This window comes from Ursus maritimus, unplaced genomic scaffold (genome assembly GCF_017311325.1).
Source record: "Ursus maritimus isolate PB19 unplaced genomic scaffold, ASM1731132v1 scaffold_9, whole genome shotgun sequence".
Lineage (NCBI taxonomy): Eukaryota > Metazoa > Chordata > Mammalia > Carnivora > Ursidae > Ursus > Ursus maritimus.
In genome coordinates, this window is record NW_024427107.1 from 46207821 (window position 1) to 46228898 (window position 21078).

At 52.4% G+C, this 21078-nt stretch overlaps 2 protein-coding genes across 9 annotated transcripts in view; one reads left to right on the forward strand and one right to left on the reverse strand.

Annotated features, from left to right (window-relative positions):
- The window catches only part of GRHL2 (grainyhead like transcription factor 2), a 109722-nt gene extending 106383 nt beyond the window's left edge, over positions 1–3339 (forward strand). The window contains exons 14-15 of the mRNA XM_008689214.2: positions 1252–1316; positions 3212–3339. Of these exons, the coding sequence (XP_008687436.1) occupies positions 1252–1316; positions 3212–3326 (180 nt within the window). The 3' untranslated portion in view covers positions 3327–3339. The remainder of the gene's footprint in view (positions 1–1251; positions 1317–3211) is intronic.
- Positions 3340–11147: 7808 nt separating this feature from the next.
- NCALD (neurocalcin delta) overlaps positions 11148–21078 on the reverse strand; it is a 266731-nt gene continuing 256800 nt past the window's right edge. For all 8 annotated transcript variants that reach the window (XM_008689216.2, XM_040625887.1, XM_008689215.2 and 5 more), the window contains 2 exons: positions 16130–16235; positions 11148–12996 (listed from right to left, as the gene is read on the reverse strand). In XM_008689216.2, the coding sequence (XP_008687438.1) occupies positions 12899–12996; positions 16130–16235 (204 nt within the window). In that variant the 3' untranslated portion in view covers positions 11148–12898. The remainder of the gene's footprint in view (positions 12997–16129; positions 16236–21078) is intronic.

Genomic DNA, 21078 nt, shown 5'->3' on the forward strand with positions numbered 1-21078 from the left:
AGACTTGCCACAATTTTTTTAAGTGACTGAATGGCTTTCAACTATGAAAATAACAAAACATGCTTAACGAATGGTTGTTATATACAGTTTTCTCTATTATGAACAATGATGCTCTGACAAGCTTAGTGTACATCTGAGCATATGTCTGTAGGCCACCTTCCCTACTAGATGTGGAATTTGTGGGCCGAAGGGTATATGCTTTTTGAATTTTAGTAGCGTCTTCCAAATTTCCCTCCAAAAAAGTTGAGCTTGTCACTTTCCCATCTATGGAATACAAGAGTTGATGTTTTTCATACTCTGCCTGACACTGTATTATCATTCTTTTAGTTTTTGTTCGTCTGATAACATAAAAGTAATATCCTATTGTTGTTTTAATTTGAAATTTTAAAATGAGAAGTGAGGCGGTATGTTTTTTCATGTGCTTATTGTCCTCTTGTGTTTTTCTCTGTGAATCACTGCTTCACGCTGTGTTCTTTCTCTTCCCATCGAATTGTTGGTCTTTGTCTGGATTTGCAGTTCTTTCTTTCTAACTCAAGGAAGTTAGTTCCATGCTTGTCATTTGTGTGGTGAAAAGGTTTCATAGTATATTATTTATCTTTAGCTTTCTCTGGTGGTTTTTGTTCTACTGGTTTTTGTAATTCTCTGTTGTTTTATCAAACTTTTGACCTTTTTTCTTCAAGTTTCATATCTTTGTGGGAACCATCTTCCTTCCTTGGAAGATGATACCAGTATAAAGAACTTATACATTCATGGTTTCAGCCTTCACGTGTAAATCTTTGATCTGAAATTTATTTTGATGTAAGAAGTGGATGGGGCGCCTGGTTAACTCAGTCGGTAGAGCGTGTGACTCTTGATCTTGGGGTCATGAGTTCAAACCCTACATTGGACACAGAGCTCACTAAAAAAGAAAAAAAAAAAGCAGTGGAGAAGGGCTCCAGCTTAACTTGTTGAATTTTTTTTGATACGGCTACTTATTTAATCCAACATCTCAGTTCGAGTCCATCTTTTAGTGCTGACCTGAGATGAGACCCTCATCACAGATCACACGGCCACATGGCTGAATCTTCTGTTGAATGATTTAAGGTTTGTCCGAGGGAGAGCCTCGCACCTGGGCGTACGGGGAGCCTGACTCCTGAGTGAGGGACACCGACGCCCAGGAGAGTCTCCCAGGGAGTGAAATGGGGCTTTGCCTCCTGCCTCTGCTTGGCTCCGCTTCCACGCTCACCTGCCTTTCTGTTGCCGGTGTTACAGATATCCGAGAAGTACGGGCTGCCTGTGGAGAAGATCACGAAGCTTTACAAGAAAAGCAAAAAAGGGTAAGAAAGAAACAGCTTAAACTGACTTCCAAATCAGATCAGTCTACATCGTGCCTTTAAAAAAAAGATGGTGCCTACCTTTCGTTAGTTCTGTTGTCCACTTTTTATAAAAACTGTGTGTCGTCCTTACAAAGAATTGCTGAGCCGCTTGCCAAGTGAAGGCATTTTGAAGATCTTAGTAGGAGAGGGAGGGAAGAGACAGTGCACTGTCGTGATGCCAGCTGAGACATCCCGTCCAACGACGGGATGAGCCGCTGCAATGGAGGCGTCCAGTGGTGGTGAGGACGCTGGGGAGAGGGGCCGAGAGCGGAGTTTATATAAAGACTCCCGTGCTGCTCTTGGGATTCGTTTCAGGACGACACAGAGCAGGACGCGTTCAGGGTATGGAGAATTCTTTGGGGGCAATCATTAACAAAGTGATCGAAATGACCATTGGACCTGCTTGTTCTCACTGTTAAGCACAGTACCTCGTTTAGTGGGTGTTCAGTAGGTTCTGGGGCCCCTGCAAGGGCCTGGTAGGTGCTGCGCTGCTATTCCTCCCCCAGCTACCGTCTCCAGCCCTCCTGGGCTTCCTGTGCCTGAGGTTCTAAGAGTAGAGGCTGTTGGAGCCGGATTTCGTTCCAGGAGAGGGTTTCCGCTGAGTCAGCTTCTGCAGCTACTTTCCCACAACATGAAGAAAATGGGTCTTTAATCTCTTCTCTGAGCCTCCCTCATAAAGGAAATTGATTATCTGAGATGCTCAGTGATGGGTCTCCTGGTAGATTGGGAGTCAAATGGGAAACCTTTTCCGCTGGAGGCCTTGTCGGCAAGCTCACTTAAATGCATGTGACAGTTTTCTCCACGGTCAGTGCAATAGGCTGAGTGTCTTTCTTTGGTGGTGCGATTTGGGTGGGGTCTGGAGGTCTGGCTGCCGAGCTGAAGTCCTCGGTGCAGACGTGCATGCCAGTGGTGATAACGTTTCACTCCCGCCGAGCACCGTGTTGGGCCCTGCACTAAATACATTACTCCTTACAACAGCTCGAGAGCAGGGTGGTTTTTCTTATTTTTACAGAAGAATAAACTGAGGCTCTAAAAGGCCAACAAACCTGCCAGATGACACATAGCTGTCCAGTGAGTCAGTTCTTCAGTGGCAAGCTGAGATCTGTCTGATTTCCAAGTCAGGGCCAGATTCTCTTAAAACGAAATGCACTTGGGATCGTTGACTGAGGAGTAGGTCACGCGTGGTGAAGTGCGAGCTTCGGCGTGAGGCAGAGCTGTTTCCGGTCGAGCTCACCCATGCATCCGTGGGATGGACCTGGGAGCTGATTGCGCTTCTCTGCCCTCAGTTTTCTCATTTGCAAAGTGGCGATGGTCACACCTGCCTTCAAGGCTGCTCCGAAGATGAAGGACAAGGCGTCTGCAGCACCGAAGCGAACTCCGTGCTCGGCGAGGGGTAGCCACACGCCTTGGGTTTCCTCTTCCTCCGTCTTTGGAGCACTTCTGTGACATGCACTTTCAAAAGGCAGTAGGGTGTAATGAAAACAGTTAGGGGCCTGGTTAGGACCTGGCTCTGTCATGAGCTACCTCTGTGATTTCAGGCTCACCTCTCTGGGCCACGGCTTACCAATCTCTAAAGCAAGGGGGAATGATCTCTGAAGACCCGTTTAATAAGGAGTCGCGAGTTTAGTTCTGACAAATCAAGGCTTTGTTTTCCTCAAACTGGTTTCTGGGGAAAGAAAATATGAGGGTCTTCTTTTCCTGCCTTATCTCCTCTCTCCTCCATCCTTCCCATCCTTCCCAGCCTCCCTTGCCAAAGAATGGCTAAGGGACCCCCGCCCAGCCTGGAGTCTGCCCTCGCGCGCCGCTCGTTGTTGACGGCACCTTTGTTTCTCCCCCCCCACCCCGCTCCCTGGCAGCATCTTGGTGAACATGGACGACAACATCATTGAGCACTACTCGAATGAGGACACCTTCATCCTCAACATGGAGAGCATGGTGGAAGGCTTCAAGATCACACTCATGGAAATCTGAGCCCTGCTCTTAGCATCCGCTCGGCCTTCAGTGCCTTCCTCCGCAGCAGAGATGGAGGCCCGGGCCCGGAACCCGGACACCCGCTCCCCCACCTCACAACCACTGTTACAGACTGTGCTGGGAGCTGGGCGAGGCCCGGAGCCCCGTTCCTTACCAGCGTGTTTGGCCCACGCACTGGCTCCGACTGGAGCCGAAGCCTGAGCCCCTCCAGAGGGTGTGCTGGGCCTGCCACACACTTATTTATTGTCCACCTTGCTCTGGAGCCGGGGCCCAGGCCCACCAGTGTGCTGCTGGACACGCTGGCCCCAGATGAGACCGTCCGGAGCCCTCCCCTTCCAAGGGAAACACAGCCAATCCATTCGCCCCGAAGAGCCCTAGAAGGTCTGGCTCCTCTGCTCCCCTTCTGCTTCTGCTGCGGGCCGGACCACATGGGCTGCTGCCGCCGCAACAGTCAGGGGGCCGGAGGTGGACGCCACTTCGCGGTCAGAAACCTTCAGGGGGGCTAAACACCTCCCGGGGTTTCCAGCAAGTAGCCACCAGGCCTTGTACAGGAAGACGTTCAACTCCCATGTAATTAGTAACCCAGAAGGGCTGCCTGGCTGTCATGTACATAGTGTTTATAATATCGCAATAATATATTTTACCTGTGCTGTGTGGGCATGTTTACTGCCGCTGGCCTAGGGGAAGCAGAGCCGAGACTCCGCTTTCCGCGAGAGGGCCGCCTCTGTGCTGTGCAGGAGGGTGCGGGGGGTGGGGGGGAGGTGGCCCTCGGGGCGTCAGGGACCTCCGGGGGTGCTGAGGACACTCGGGGGGCCGCCTCACTTGTGTTCTGGTGATGCCCGGCCTGTCCCTCTGAGCGGTCTGGTCAGTGGGAAAGGTCAGATTGCATGAGGCCCCGGCCCCTCCAGCTGCAGGGAGCTTGGCAGAGAGACTGCAGGGCGCTGTGCTGGGGCCCGCTGCAGAACTCCGTGGCGATCGTGAGCACCTGGCCGAGGTGGAGCGCCCCACAGTTTACAAGTGCTTCCTTCATCTCACGTGGCTCCCTTAGAAGCCCAGCTGCAGTTCTGTGAGCCGTGCCAACAGCTTAGCAGGCCAGGGCTGCTTCCTGCGGCCGCCTCTGCTCCGGGCTGCCTGATGGGGGGCAGAGGGGCGGAGGAAGCGCTTCTGCAGGCAGCCTCCCGAGGAGGACTGGGAGAGAGAAGGTCTTGTCCTCCCATCCCACACATGCCCTGGGACACAAAGAGGAGAAAACACGCTTCCCTGAATAATTACGAGATGATGAGCTGTTCTGGGCTGCTGTCCTCTTTGAAGGGACAGGTAGGTGGTGTCGGGGTTTGCGTTCACCCTTGTGGGTTGAAGCACTAGCCTTTTGGTGGCCAGACGTGTCCTCTACCCAAGGTCCTGCACCAGGACAGGTTCTGTGTACGGGCCTCGATTTGTTTGTGAAGCACTTTGACGTCTTATCTGGGGGGCTCTCTCTCCAAGGCCTCCCTGCCCCCCACGCCACCTGCCCCGGAGGCCCAGAGCAGGACGGGAGGGCTGCTTCCAGCCCAGCTGCTTCTCCTTGAGACCGCAGAGGATTTGAGTGGGACGGAGAGCAGGGGCCACACCGGGGGAGATGTCGGGCTGGCGGTGAGGGGGCGCCTTTCCGTGTGTCTTCCGGACACCTTACCCCTTCCCGTGGTGCCAAAGGTTTGCATCCTGGATTCAGTTCTGCTCCAGCCTGTGCCCTCCTCCCCCACTCTGACTGCCATGCCCTGGACCAGCAGCTTGGGGACCCTCCTGGGTACCGATGCGGCTCTGTTCTGTGATGGACAAATTCAGTGTTGGAAATATATGATGTACTATGCACTTCCCATGCTCCTTGCCTCAGGGGTGGGTTCAAACATGATTGGCGGACAAAATGGCAAATACAACTGGGCTGGGGCATAGACTCCAGAGTAGGGAAAAGAAAAAAATCTAGGGCAGTGTGACGCAGGTTACCCTACCCTTCTTTCTCTAGCCTCTGCGGGAAAATATTTGCTGGTCCTGCCCTAGGCAGAGACTGAATGGGAAACGCGTTTGCGTTTGTTTCCGGTCCCCTGAGCGATCACTGTGGTGACCCCTACCTACCAGAACAAAGAATGTGAGGCCGGTGCCAGTAGGGGTGGTGCAGAGAGCATCACCTCCCATCTGATCTGCCCCCACCCTGTTCCCTCTGCATCCTCACAGTGCCCGTGGCTTAGCGTGGACGTGTCCTCCACTGTGAATGCCAGCAGAGCTTCAATGAGCACAACTTTCTGAGCAGAAACACTCTAGAAAGATAGGAAAAACTGCCTCCTTTTGTCCCTCAAATTAATCACACTCAAATAAATATGCTTTTTTAAAAAAGTCCACGTAGGATGGAGGACACATAAAACAAGTATTTTTTGTGTATATACTCAAGTTGCTTAGACTTAACAGGTGTTTGGAAATTGGGACCAACAGAAAAATGCAGTCAGATGTCATCTTGGACTTGGATCCTAAAAGACTAAGCCCAGAAACTTAGGATGCGTGAAATGATTCAAACATTTATTTTCCTTCTTATTTAAAATTAGGAAAATACAACAGAACCAGAGGGTTTGTGCCAAATTCTGTGAACGGCCCTTTCTTAAAAACAAGCAAGGGAGTTGATAGATGGACAATATTTGCTCTCATGTTTAAAAAAAAAAAGGCAAATGTAACTTAATAGTTTTGTAAATGGGAGAGGGGGAATCTATAAACTATAAATACAGTTATTTTATTTTTTGTACATTTTTAAGAAGAAAAAAATAAATATTCATAACGTCTGAGTAAATGACAGTGTCTGGTGCTTTCTGTGAGGTGGCTGTTAGGGCTTTTCGCCTTGTTGGAAGGAAGCTTCAGTGTGGCCTTGGGAAGGTTCTAGGCTCCCCCCGGGGCACCTTTGGGTCCTAGGCTTCAACACAGCAGGCGTGTCTTCATCCTGTGGACTTTGCTCCACCGCAAGGTTACATGGGAAGAGAGCTGAAGAAATCAAGAGGCCTTCCGTGTGGCAGTGACGGGCCACCAGAGTGGTTATTCTTGGCCACCTCAGGGCAGGCAGTAGGTCCTGTGCGCACGCTTTTACCTTCCTCACTCCCGGTTCGCTCACCCCCACTTGAGTCCTCACAAGGACGTTGCGGCTCTTCAGTTCATCCGTACCAGCCTCTGAAAGCACGTGGCTAAACCGCAGTCATACCGTGTCGGTCTCTGGCCGCTGCCTCCCCACCGAGCCGCCGTGCTCTTCGGCCGTCGTCCGCCGGAGAGCCTCTCCGCTCCCAACCAGCAGCGTTTCTACATCCTCCCGCATCTCACACTGTCCATGTCCACGGCTTCCGAATCTTGGCTAAAAATTTGCCTCGAGGACATCTTCTCTGACAACTTTAACCCCAGTGGCGCCCCCAGCAGCTTCGATGCCTGGACCAGGGCCGGGAAGAGGAGGCGGGGTGGGGAGCTGATGGAGGAGGATTCTGGAGGGATCACGGGATTAGCAATGGGCCACAAGGCCTGTTTGCCATGCTCCATGTTCCACAGCCTCCACGGGCATTCAAGTGGACCCACGGGCCTGAGTAGGTCCCGCAGAAGCTGCAGCTGGCCTCCACATCTGCCCTGACGTAGCCCCTCCCGTGGCCCGTGGCCGCCAAGGCTCTGCTGTTAGTGAACTCTGCCGGCGTGTGTGCCACCCCACCCTCCACCTCCCGGTGCGGGACTCAGGTCAGGTGGGTGAGGATGACCAGTGGTCAGGACCACAGGGTCCAGTCCTGGCTCTTGCCTTCCACTGTCTGTGCTCATTCAGTCCAGTTACTGTGGTCCAGGTGCTATGGCCCAGGCTTGAGACAAAGAGGCAGGTTGGACACAGTCTGCCCTTTGAGGCAGGGATGTATGTGCAAAGTGAGGGTGGCCTGGTGTCATTAGTACAATAATAAAGGGTCGCCCTGGGAGAGCCAGAGCTCTGTCATCACCCCAGGTCTAAGGCACACAACTCTGCCTACCCTTAACCCTTCTCGTACAACAGGAGAAATCACCAATGTGAATCTTGCTTTGAGAAGGCTGCCTACTCAAGTGTCTGAGCCCATATATCTGAGGGTCAGTGGGAATGGGGGGGGGGTGGCCACTGTGTCAGTTCAGGTCCTCCAAGAAGTAGAAGCCAAGATGGGATTAGACGTTCAAGAGATTTATTGGGGGAATTCATGTGCATAATGAAGGGGAAGTAAGCAGGGGGAGACAGGGAAAGCATGTGGACTAACCCCTGTGAAAGGAAGGAAGGGAGGAAGCTTGGGCAGGATGAGCCTCAGACTGCCTCAGCCAGGCCCCCCAGAGTCTCCTTGAGTGAGGGTCACCCGCAGGAAGAATCCCACGTGGGGCAGGAATGGCTCAGTTCTGATACCCCCACCATGCGCAGTCACTGACGCCCGGGAGAGCCGGGCCTCGGAGTAAATGCCGAGGTGGCTCCAAAGATTGCAGCTGGAGCCTGTCAATCAGCTGGCTGCGCTTCCAGCAGCAGGGTCTCAAAAGGGAAGATCGGAACACCCCGCTTTAGTGACCACAAAGGTCAACGTTCTGCAATAGAAATTCACTGGGGCTCTACTCTTACAAGTAAGCATTCCCTGAATGGGTTTCCTGCTCTCCCACCTTAAGCTGTTACACCTTTTGTCCTCAGGGTCCTTCATCCCTACACTTTTCTGAGCTCTGCTAAAGGGGTGCAGGGGTTAATTTTGGAGACTCTGGAATTCTGGGAAACAGTGGGGGGCCTCTGATCTGCCAGAAGTGGCAAAAGAGAGGGGATGTTGAAAGGGCACTAAAGACAAATGTTGCCGGCTTGTTTTCTGCGTAGCAAACGCCCCTCACTCACCACTCAGGAAAGAACCTGATTTCTGCTCCGCTGTAGCTACGGATGTGGATTACTTTGTGATTGTATTCAGGGTGCTGGACAGAACTTACCAGCTGAACCGTGAGCCTGGTCTCCTACTTTTTTGCTAATAACTCCTGCCCACCCCCCAGCATGCACACACCGCCAAGACTTGGTATGGTGGGTCACCACTGAACACTCCGTGCGAGCACAGTAAAGTGGTTAAATACTGGTATTGGAAAGATACATTTTCTGAGTCTGTCCATCTGTCTGTCTACATATGTATGATGGCAGCAGCTGTGAGTATTTAATAAGGGTTGGCAGGCTGCACTGCCCAGAAGTTTGCAGTATTGTGACCATCCCTTCTAGAGAACACTTACAATGCCATCTATTTCCTGGAATAGTGCTGAGAAAAGAAGTCATGAAATAAGCCTCTGTAAGGCCCTCCACCCCCCCAGCTGCCCTGGGGGGGGGAGTAGCTCCACACCATGGAATGTTCTCCGAATGACCATCGTTTGTAAGCCCAGGGATGTCTGGGACCATGCACGACACATTCGCTTCCAGTGCGGCAAGTATCCAGGACCTGTCTAAGTCATGGTCAGCGTTCCAGCAGAGAGAAACTTGTCTGAAATGAAGGTACCATCAGTTAGACCCTTGGCCTGAGCATTTTTCACTCTGTAACACCTTTGTATTTTAGGTGGATTTAGCTGATACTCCACTGCCTCGGAAAATACAGGTCTCAATGTTCTTTCTCTTATTTCTTCAGCCACCTCAAAAAACAAAATTTCAACAGAGTGCTGGGCATACCCAGGCCAAGAGAGGCATGTGTGAAGTATTTCCGTTTCTTCCCGAGACAGTTCTCGTGCTCTCCCTACCTCGACTTCGGGAAACACTCAGATTCCCCCTCACCCAGTGCGCCCCTCCGTGCCCGGACTGGCCTGTGAGGGGATCTGGCTGGGGGGGGGGGGTATTAGGACAATGCCCTGAAAATAGGAGCCTCAGTGTTGGAAGTCCGCCAGAAATGGCCAGGTTGGCCTCCACCAGGTGCAGGAATGCCGGCTCCTGATCAGGTTGGCGGCTGCCAGCCACCTCACCGTCGGTGCCGGGGACGACAGGGTGTCCGTATTCAGGACTCCGGAGTGTCCACTGCTGGTCCGTAGGGACAAATTATGGAGCAAAGACAGAAGCCCTGCAGGCCACCTCAGTTCCTACAGGAGATCTAGTTGGCCCACGAGGCACCTGCTGTAGCGGACGCTCAGTCCCTTTCTCTAGATGAACGGGATTCTGTGCTGGAGGTGGGGCCAATGACAACGACAAAAAACCAAACAACAAAACCACAAGGCTCATCTGAATTCGCTTTGAGGGTGTGGAGTCTGCATCATGTCATCTCTTCTATCCACCCTAACCCGAAGCCTCACCTCACTCTTCTCCAGACTGAGACGGGAGAAGAGAAGTTGCCTTCCATCGCCCCTGATGCTTGGACTGGAGTCCGCAGCTCCAGCTGTGAGGCAGGAGGGGCGGTGAGAAGAAAGCACAGGCCGAGAAGTGTGTGAGCGGAGGGAAGTGAGGAAGCCCACGCGCAGACCAAGGGTGCTTTCGGACGGGCTGTGGGCTCGGCGCCTCCCCCGGCCTCCCCTCCGAGCTCGGGCTCCTGCGTCTCTGGGGCGGACGGCACCTGGGCCCTCTCGCTCGGGCAGATTCAGCCAGGCCGGCGCTTTAGGCCCCAAACCCTCACGTCCCAGACAATCACGCCAAGCTCGAGCGACACGAAGTCATGACACAGGGAACACTCCATAAGCTGGGCTCTGCAAAGACGGACGTGCTCCTGGAACAGCACGGCTCTGAACTACGCGGGTACACGTCCATGCAGATTTTTCTCAGTAAATACAGGATAGTCCTGTATCCGCATTTTCTCTTCCTCGTGGCTTTCTTTCTTGTTTCTGGCTTGCTTTATTGTAAGAATACAGTGTATAATACACCCAGCATACAAAACAGGCGTTAATCGACTGTTTATGTCATCAGTGAGGCTTCTGGTCGGCAATAGCTATTGGTAGTTAAATTCTGGGGAATCGAAAGTTATATGTGGACGTTCGACCGCACAGGGGGTCTGCACCCCAAACCCTCTCATCGTTCAAGGGTCAAGTGTATATTATTAAATCCATTTGTGGAAAGGGTCCCCTGGGACATATAGAAGGGATGGAACGGCACCCCTTCCCCACCCTAAGCAAGGGTATGAACAGTCGGCCACTCCGTGTCGTCCTTCAAGTCATAAGCCACTTTATTCCAGTCCCTTGAACATCACAGACTGGCTTGATTTCAGACAGAACAGACTCCATTTCCAGAGGTCCCGCACCACAGCAATGACAATGAACAGCCCGGCAAAGGAATGACCTAAACCTTTAGTCATTCAGCCTTCTGGGTGCTGCAGAGTCCCTTGGCCAAATGTAAGTGCATTGGATTAGACATACAAAGCCCTTCCTGGGAAGGAGTAGAAGGAAAAAAACAACCATCGAGAAAATACAGACAGGGTCAGTGGCAGGCCAGGACAAGACTATTTGCATACATCCCAGGCATGTCGGCACTCATTAGCCGTGTGTCTGGCTCTGTTTTCCCTCCTAAACAGCTGGAGCCCCTCTTCCTTGCTCCTCACTCCAGTTTTCAGTTCTGGGGAACTGGGTGAGTCTGGCTCAACAAGATGTCCTGACCGAGGGTAGAGCTCAGGTGGGCTTGCCCCGACATTAACTGANGACCAGCGCCTCTGCTGGGCCTCTTGTTCACTGTGCCCTCTGCCTCTTAGTTTAATCCCCTGGTTTTCAAACCCAGATCTTACCACTCGGCCCATGGAGGAATCTGGCAAGTCTTAGGAGAGACCCACTGTGAGGAACGGACACTCAGAGGAAGATGAAGAGGATTTTACCATGTCTAGGTCTCCAAATTCCATCGTGCAAAGTTGGTTCATTTTGGTCAACCATACAAATTCGGATTTTTGCTACCAGTTAAAAGGGACTCAAGTAATACAGAAGAATCTGGAGTTAGAATGGCTCAGCATCATCTTCCTCATGGTTCTGTCTGTGGCTCATGGCCTACAGGAAGTAGCTTGGCTGCAGAAAACCCACTGGGGACCTCTCTGCCTCCTCTCGGGGCAGGTCCTCCCATCTGCGGCCTTGAGTGTTCGGACTCCCCGGGCCCACTGCTTGCGAAGACATGACTGGCTTATTTGTAATCAGCATTTTTTTCTCTTAACTTGCAATTCCAATTAGTGTATGTGAGGTCGCCAGACCAAAGAGTGACTCAAATTTCCACTGTCACGTCTGAAAATAGAAATCAGCATTCCAAGAACACGGTGATGGAAAATATTTACGGATTCCCCACAGTGGGCCCTGGGAAGCACAGCCACCCGGGGCCGTGCCTTTTTCACGACCAGTCAGCTGACTGCCCGACCTTGGACTCTTTGAAGGGCCACCGGGGACATGAAAAGGTCAACACTGCAGCTGCGGCTCCCTAACCGTAATGTGGATTAAACCATTGGGAAGTCCCAAGAAATTTGTGGTATTCCTTTTTTTCCCGGTCGACAGAATACTGATCTGCTCAGAAAAGCACCGTACGTGGTGCCACTGGGCGGAGTGGGCTGCCCGTCGCCTCACATCTGCCAGGAAGATGAGCCTCCTGGTGCTCCGTCGGACATGTCCCACGTCAGCCTGCCCTGCCTCTATCCTCCAGGCACTGCCACTCTGGAAATGCATTCAAAATGAAGGTTGGGCCCTAGTCATGGTGACTTTGTACTTCTCTGGAATATGCGAAATATACCTGTTGACTGGTGCATTTGTGCCAAGACAGATACGACTTTAAAACAAGACACAGACATTCATTATAGTTGGCTTACTTCACATTAAGCTACTAAAAACAGTCTTCTGTAGTAAGATTGTATTAGTGCTCACTAAACATGCATTTCATTTAAACAAGGCAAAACACTTAATTTGGTCTGCAATACCCAATATTTTATATACAGCAGTCTTTTTTTTTTTAAATCACAATAGGCAACAAGATGGGTCTAGGTTTGTTATATAAGTTACCACTTGTGTTTAATTTCCAAAGAAACTCATCTTAGCTCAACTAGTGTAAACGTGTGAAGAAACAGCTGAGCCCTCTTTTTCCTCTTCTCTCTGAATCGACCTTGAAATGTTCACAGCTTAGACACTACAGCCTGCTGGGGAAGAGGGTGGAGTGGAGGCCTCCAGGCCCCTTTCCGAGCCTGGCCCGGGAGGGTCCCTTGTCCTTGGGAACCCCCAGGGCGCGTGTGGCTCCAGACCCAGGTGGGGAGTTCTGTGTTTCAAACAAGCCCCTGGAGGCTTGCCACAGAATCCCGGGACTGGACTGTTTTCCCTTCTCTTGCCTCCCCGAGTCTTCAGTTTGAGAACAGAGATACTGGAAGCAGAAGCAAAATAACAATCAGAACAATGGGAAATCATAGAACAGCGAACACCGTGGAGTCTGTGCCCGACAGCACTGCCCATGCTCCCTGCAAGCGCGCTGGGGCTCTGCGCATTCCCACCACAGAGGAAGCTGAGGGCGGCACGGGGAACGTGCGTCTGAGCGCACGGGGGACAGCATCACCGTCAAAATTGTTTGGCAAAAAAAAAAAAATCGTTAAAAAGAAAGGTCGAACGGGAACACAAGCAGCTCTACGATCCGTGGGGTGCGGCGCTCAGAACTGGCCAGCACTGCTGGGGTCACACTGCAGGAGGCGCACAATGGACGGGTCACTCTTGGCCCCTCGGATGAACTCCTCCAGGGACAGTTTTCCTAGAAAGCAAGAGGACAGGTGAGCGGGGGCTGGTGGCAGCTGCGCAGAAGTCTACAGATGGTGGCAGCGACCGCTCACCTTCTCCCCTGCACCTCCCCCTGTGAGATCCACGGCCCAGCCGGCACCTAGGACAGCTCCAGGCTTCTGGAGTCCCCCCGCTGACAGGGGGGCTGGTGGCTACGACAGGCTCCCCGGAGGGGGGGGGCGGTTCTCACTCGGTATTTGTAGAACAGACAGCTGGTCTTTTTAAGAGAGCAGGCGGCACTCCTGAGGCACCAAGGCCGTCATGGGGTTCCCGGTGTCCCCAGAGCCTTCTGGCCTCCATGGGGTGGCCAGCTGCAAGAGTCCCTCTCCCTGCATGTGAGCAGAGGGGCCCACACAGATGTCTGGGGGGAGGACAGCCAGGTGAGGGGGCTGCCCCTCCCTCCAAAGTAAGAAGAAAGGGGTGCCCCCCGGTCCCTGGGGTCAATCAGAACAGGCTGGAGGAGGGAGACTTGGCCCCCTGGGATCCCACTTTCATCTTTGTGTCCCTTTCCCTTTGTGAGTAAGCTGGAACATGTACTGATTTCCCTTCTGGAAGGTCTGCCTGTCATATAGTTGGGGAGGGCAACTCTTCTCCCCCCTTTCTGGTGCTTCCAGAAGGTCCCATCCTCGGGAGGAGCTGCTGGGGCTGCTCCAGATAGGAGCCCCCACAGGGCACTTGCTCCCTCAGCCCTTCAAGGATGACCCCTGCCCACCGGGCTCCCCGCTGTGGGGCTTGTCTGCAGGCCCTCGTGTTCTCACCCAAGGCCGGTGAAGGAGGTGCTGGCCCTTCCGAGCATGCTGGGAGTGTGTGCATTGGTCTGGGGAGGCTGGGAGAGAGGGAAGCAATTCCAGAAAAGGCGGCGACTCCTCGAGGAGTGGCCGGCAGAGAAGCCAGAGACAGCTGTACTAAAGCAGGCACACACTCGCGTGCCCAGCACCCTCCCAAGTGGCCTTGGGTGTACGTGGTCAGCACCCCCATTACAGACTTCCTTCCCAAATGTCAACTGATTCCAAACCCAGACAGGAGGCGCGCTACCCACTAAAGCCCTCACCACTCCCAACTCAGAGACATCATCAAAAGTCTTCCCCTTCGCCACACCCCTCCCCCACACCCCTCCCCCAGTGCTGAGTTCCTGGCCATTTCTTGAGAGCTGCACCCCTGCTCTGGCAGTGGTTAAAATGGTGATGAATTCTGATGCAGTGGCCACTTGAACACTCCGGGCGCTCCCAAAGGTAAGGGCTGGGGACCTTGAGCCTGCAGCCCCGAGGCAAACCCTCATTCCTCCTCCGTGGCTGGGTCTCTTGGGTCAGTTCCCCCCCGCGCCTCTGAGTAGACTCCAGGGCTGACTTGCCTGTGGGCCCAGGCTTTTTAAGTCCACGGCCAGGGGCTAGAAGCAAAGAGCTTCCACCAAGAGGAATCTAATGGCGGGAGACTCTAGGTGAGGGCACCGGCCTCTGCCCGGGGTCCCAAAGCGCCCAAGCACCAGGTCTCCTGGCCGGACTGATTCCTCTGACCACTCCCAGCCTTCGAGCCCCTCCTCGTCCCCCTCCTCGTCCCCCGTACAGCTCCCGCCCCCCCTCCCCGGCCTTTTCCGCAGAGGAAAGCACAGGGCTTTGAGCAGCGAGCTGGGCTGCAGGAACGCTGGCCAGTTGGGGCTCTGAGACGCCCTCCCAGCGAGCGCCTACTGCCCTGCCCGGCACGCAGTGAGCGTCCTGCGGCCGCTGCACCTGCGCTCACCCTAGAGCTCTCTCACCAGGGGCGGGGCCTCGAGCAGGACGCCCACCCACCTGCGCTGCCCCGGAGGCCCGCAGACCCTGCAGCTCAGGAGCTATTAACGGCCGCACGTGTCTAGTCTTTACAAAACAATCAAGCTCCTTGCTGTGAACTAAGGTGCATCAGGGGAAACAGGATGTCATAGCAGCTTCGTGCGGGAAGCAAAGCAAGCAGGTTGGCCTGCTCCCCGCAAAGCCAAAGTCTCAGGCAGCTAGCACTCCGGGGGGGGGGGGCATGGGGGTAGAAAGAGAGGCTCCTGTGCCACCCACAAAGCCTCCCGTTGTTCTGTCCACCGGCGCCATTTGGGGTACACGAAAGTGCCCGTCGCGGACAAGATTTGTTGCGGACCCCCGGCGAGATGGGGGAGCTGGGAATGAGGGCAGGGGCTACAATGACTGGGTTTCCTCCACGCCGGGCTCAGCGCTCAGCACTTCAAATTCAGGTGTCGCATCTAAATCGGGCTGCTGGGTCGGGCACATGAACTACGGGAGGCCCAGTTAACACTGAATTTCAAATAAACAATAACTTTTTTCATATAAGTGTGTCCCAAATATTGCACAGGGCATACTTCTTTAAAGAACATCATCTGGGGGCGCCTGGGTGGCTCAGTCGTTAAGCGTCTGCCTTCAGCTCAGGGCGTGATCCCAGCATTCTGGGATCGAGTCCCACATCAGGCTCCTCCACTGGGAGCCTGCTTCTTCCTCTCCCACTCCCCCTGCCTGTGTTCGCTCTCTCACTGGCTGTCTCTCTCTGTCAAATAAATAAAATCTTAAAAAAAAAAAAAAAAGGAGAACATCCTCTGTTCTTTATCCAAAATTCGAAGTCAATTGGGCCTCCTGTATTCCGTCCGGCAACCCAACATCTAAAATCCACTATTCTTGAGTTTGAAATCCAACCTTCCTTCTCACTTTGGATCATTGTGAATCCTCTTGTTGGGTGTGAGTTGTGGATGGCACCCTCCAGGTGGAAAGTGCTGGCCATCTCACTCCCCTCCCCTCCTCCCCTGGCCCACACTGGCTGGGGAAGACCACATGGCTCCAAGAACCCCAACACCTTAGGGCATGCGCAGCAGAATCACACCAAGTCCCTCTCTGCTTTCTGATTAGCTGGCCTGCAGGGATCCAGCCTGCTGTGGCCTAGCCCTGTCCCCACCTTGGTCCTTCTCTGTTCTGCACTGCCAGGGAGCATGTGGGATGAGCCCTGTTCACAAAGAGTTATGAGCCATGGCCTCGTGGCTAATATCTTGTGCTTGAGTGGCATCTGCCTGCCTGGGTGGCCCCAGCCCCTCCAGGAGTCCCCACTCTGAGCAAAGCCAAGCCACCACAGCCTCCTACCATCTCTGTTGGTGTCCATCTGGCGGAAAATCTTTTCTGTCCTTTTCTCTGGGGTTGATTCATCTTCAGGCATTTTCATTACGGAGGAAACCATCTTATAGATCGCCTAGGGACAGAAAGAACGCGATAGTAAGAAACAGAACAGCCTTATCATTAAAGCTCCAGGGAGAGGGGCGAAGGGAATGTCCCCCACGAACACAGGTCCGATTCCTGCTGATCTGCGGTAGAAAAGCAGCGTGGAGTGACTGGTGCGGAAAGCCGGCCAGCAGAGCTCGCTCCTGCAGCGAGAAGCGGCAGAAGACCCGCTCGACCCCCCGAGTCTCAGACTGTCCTGTGCAGATGAATCCCCTGGGGATCCTGTGAAAATGCAGAATCTGAGTGGGTAGGGTGGGGGGGGGGGTCCTCGGGGCCCGGGATTCTGCATTTCTACCAAGCTCCTGTGTGGAGCTGCTGTGACTGCCTGAGAACCCCACTTCTAGCAGCGAGGCTGTGGATGACATTCCTCAGGCCAGAAAGACAGGTCGGCGTCTCTACCCAAGTCCCTCAAGAATAATAAACACCTGATGGTCGACAAGTGTCAGCCCGTGCCTTCTCCCAGGCAGGCATTACCAGTCCATCCTGATGCTCTTCCCCCGCCCACCTCCCATATGTGGCAGTTGCCTCACATTGCTTCCCAGCAAGCTCCCGGGCCTCCCCAAGATGGAAGCAATCTGCCATTCAAGCTTTGCATTAAATAATTATGCAGCTCGAGGCTTGAGATAAATTGGGTACGTCCGAAATCTGATGAGCAACAACAGACGTTCTACTGAGTTTTGTAAGCGGTACTGAAACGGTCTCCCCCACCACCGTGGACCCCTGTGCTACTCAGTAAAGGCCCGGAAGGCCTGTTGTCAAATGGAGTTTCAATTTGGAAATAATGTAGTCATTGTCATCCCCAGACCAGGACTTTGCTGATCGGATTCACTCACTAATTAGTCCCGGAAAGGAGTTTTAGAAAAAGGAGATTTTGCCAGAGGGTGGGGAGAAAAATCTGGAAAGTTCTGAAGCTCCAGATGCCATGGGATAGTTGGAAAGAGGGGAGAAGGGAAGACAGATGAGGGAAGGTAGCCTCCAAATGGGAAATGTGGGAGAAAAAAAATGGATACTAAAGGCTCACCTTATTAGCTTTACAGTCTTACTTAGGATCAACCCTGCGTCAAGTCCCCAACATATTCTGGAGAAAGGGGGTGGAAAATATCCTAATCCCAATCAATAAAATAGGAATGAAAAACTGACTCACCCCGTGTTCCGATCCTTAGGGATCACAGAGGTCCCTCAGGCCAGGCTCCCTAGGACTGTCTGAAACCCACCCAAAGCCCTTGCTGAACTCCACCGTGGTCTCCACAGTGATCCTGCCTGGGAGAAAGGTCAAGCTCAGAGTTATGGCCCTGTCCCTGAGGACAGGTGTCACTGGGATAAACCTGGCCCGTAGTCTGCTTCCCCAGCAAATGTTCACGGAAGTGAGCAGGCAGCGGGCAAGCCATGCTCTGTCTTCTTCCTGGACCCCTACTTGCTGTCCCCTCCAGCTCGGGTCTATGCTGCTGTCTGTGCTGGGTTTGGAGTGCCACGTGCCACACCTCTGGGGACACCAGGCTCCTAGAGGGAACTAGGAAAGCCCCTCAGGATAGAGCTCTTTTTACAAATGGGAAAACAGGTGCTGAGATTTCCTGGACCAGGTGAATAGTTCATAAGGGTAGTAGAGAGCAGGATTCCTTCCAGAACAGGAATGTCTTGAAATCTAGCACCTTCTCCTCAGGTTTCTTTGCTCCCACATGGAAGCTTTCTGTAACTCGACCCAGTTCAAAGGGAATCAGTGGCACCAACTAATGAACACACACACCTCACACGGATTTCAATCTTACACAATCTAAATATTGTGTGAATTCATAAGCCAAGGAATCTTAGAACAACAACAAGAAGACAGTATCCCGAGATCAGTACCCCACTAGATCGCACAAGGACACCTCTTTAAAGGAGCAAGAGCTGACACATTTCAGGATCTGTAGAGGTGATATGGGAGAGGCATTTGCAGGTAAACAATGAGTTTACTTTTTGGCAGAAATGCTGAGTCATTGCACATCCTCGAACTCCTTTGGGGTGGACTCCTTCTTCCCTGAGTCTGTTCTGCTCTCAGTAAGTTCATCTCACTTGGTAATTCCAAGTGCCACCTGCTTTGTGTCTATCACTGACCAAAGGGTGCGGCAGCTCCCATCTCAGATGTGTCACAAGGCTATCAAGAGCCCCACAGCCCGTCCAACACCCACCTTGGTTTCCTGGACCAGCAGCTTTATTTAAACTCTTCTCTCATCTGAGTGCTCACCTACCCCTCTCCACTCTCCTTGGAATCCTACCCACCTGTTAAGGGCAGGTTGAAATGTTATCCTCCTCCAGGAAGTCTTCTAGGGTCTTCCTTCCTTCTGCTATGTGTAAGTTCCCTTCCACTGTGCTAGCAAATGGCTGTATTCTAAACCTCTCTTGGATCATCTCATCCCATTCACTCTAATTGTAGTTACCCAGAACACTCCCCTCTTGGACAGGAGGGCAGCAGTCCAATCAGGCTATTCATTGAACCCCTGACAGTTCCTAGCACAGGGTCTTGCGCAGACTCGGGCTCCCTAAGTTTGGAGGACTCATTCAGGAATAACTGACCACCACCAAATCAGCTTCTCTCAGGCTCTTCCTCCTCTCCATTTTCTTCTATTCCATTTCTCATTATAAAGTTCCCCTTTATCCTTGGTTTTCTCACCTTCCACTTCTCTTTTCTTTTTCTCCTTTCTTCACATAATTAAACATATTAATGTGAAACTCCTTAAAGATTCTGTTGGAGAGGAAGGCTTTCCTCTGCCCTTCAAAAACCCTTCTGGATGGACATGAGACAGATTAATGGGAGAAAATCAAATTTAATTTCATACATACAGGGAATCCACAAAGACATGAAAATTCCAAAGATAGGCAAAAGGAGGCATATATGTTGTCTTGACTCAAGGAGAAAGGGTAGGGGTCTGGAACTCCACAGGAAAGAGAACCATTCACAGGAAGATGAAAAAGAGTAAATGTCTGGGAAACGTGTGCCGGGCCACTCGGAAACAATGGGACGTGGAGGACTTGGGTCAAACAGGCCTTGCCGGGTTCCTCCCCGTCTACCGTACCTCGTTCATACCATAATGTCCTTCTCTGTGCTGATAGTTCTAGTCCTGGATTCTCTACCTAAATTCTTTTTAGGCAGCTGTGGGAGAGGTAAAGAGCTGTTCCTGAATCTGCCGGGTTTCAAGCGCTTTGTAAACTCAAAATAATCTTCATGCCAAAGTAGCCATCGTGGGGCAGCCTGCCCTCAGCCCCCGCAATTCTTCAGTCTGTCAAAAGCTATGGGCTCTCCCCTTAGAAACCAGGCACACATGCTCGGGGGTCCACGCTCACTGTTGCAGACAGCTTTAGGGGCTCGTGCATTCAGGAGCCCACCCACAGACCCCAGGTAAAGAAAATCCCTGATCTCAGTTTACCCCCTCCCCATTGCTCACGCCTCCATCCCTTCCCTCAGTCATTGCCCAGCTAGTTATCGATCGGCTGTTACGTTCCAGGCCTATCTGCCCCAGCCTTGCCCTCCTGGGTTTACTGTCAAATAAGGCAAATGTAGCAGGGGGCCTTCCTTGCCAGGAGGATTAGGGCAGGCATCCCTGAGGAATGAGGACTGCAAAGAGATGAAGGAAGTGGAGAGCTCCCAGAGGAGAAGGACAGAGGGAAGACGTGCGTGGACACCTGGGTAGGAGGGATGGCAAGGAGGCAGAGAGCTTGTGTGCGGAGGGGGGTGGGGGGGAGGGGAGCGTGTGACAAGATGTGGCTCCGGAGCAGGTCAGGATGGACCCCTGGGCCCCAAAGAGCAATGTGAAGGTACCTGAAGTTCTCCAATAAGCCACAAAAAGAAGTGATATGAAATCTGATTTTCCTATTTGCACCTACTCCCCAAACCCACTTCTACTCCCTTACTTACAGGCAGTGGTGTTCAGAGAATTAAAAACTGTCATTCACAATTTACTCATCGGTTATTTATTGAGTGTCAACTATGTGCTAGGTGGCGGAGAGTCAATCGCCAAAATGACCGATACGGTCTTTCTTATCGTATATCTCCCCAACCCTCTGGCAAAGGGCTTCGGAGACACTGTATTGGTGACCAAAGTACCCCATTCTACGAGCACCATTCAGATGGTACAGTGATTCCAGTGAGGCCTTAATAACTTCACCTACGCCTTCTCCGGCTCCCGTAATGGCGAGTAAACTCCGTGGTCTGGAGCATTCCTTGGAACTGTCAGCCTCTAAGAGTTGGAGCTCATGAAATTCTCCTTCTGGGAATTCTGATGGGAAGCCAACTGTGTAATAACCCAGCGATTATTCCCTTAATAGTCTTGGTTGAACGAATGAATGAAAGACCAAGCAAACAGATGAATTTGTGTTAGAAAATGAGTCCCCACAGTCAACAGGCCTTTAAGAGATTTAGCCTTTAGCTCTTCGGCCAAAGACGTGGGGTTGGGACAGAGAAATAAAGATGGTTAATATAAAAACCAAAACCCAAACCAAAACAACAAAGAAAGTCAGGGTGCCCTTACATGAGTATATTTGCCAACAGGACTTCTGGAATGGGGCAAAGGCACGATGTCTGAGTGTATTGTAGGGTTGAGAAGGAAGTGAGGCCTCGCATTCCAGACGGCTCTTTCATAACTCCAGACTAGATTTTTTTTTTAATGTGCATCAACTCACAGACAGGGATTAGTGGATTATTCACAAAACCAGCTCTATGACGTGTGTGCACGAGAGCAATGAGCAAAGAGCTGAGGTGACAAATCCCAGTGGTCCCACGATGAGTAAGTAGATGGCAGCCTGGCAAAACCACATATGGGAAATTGTCTGTCCCTTTG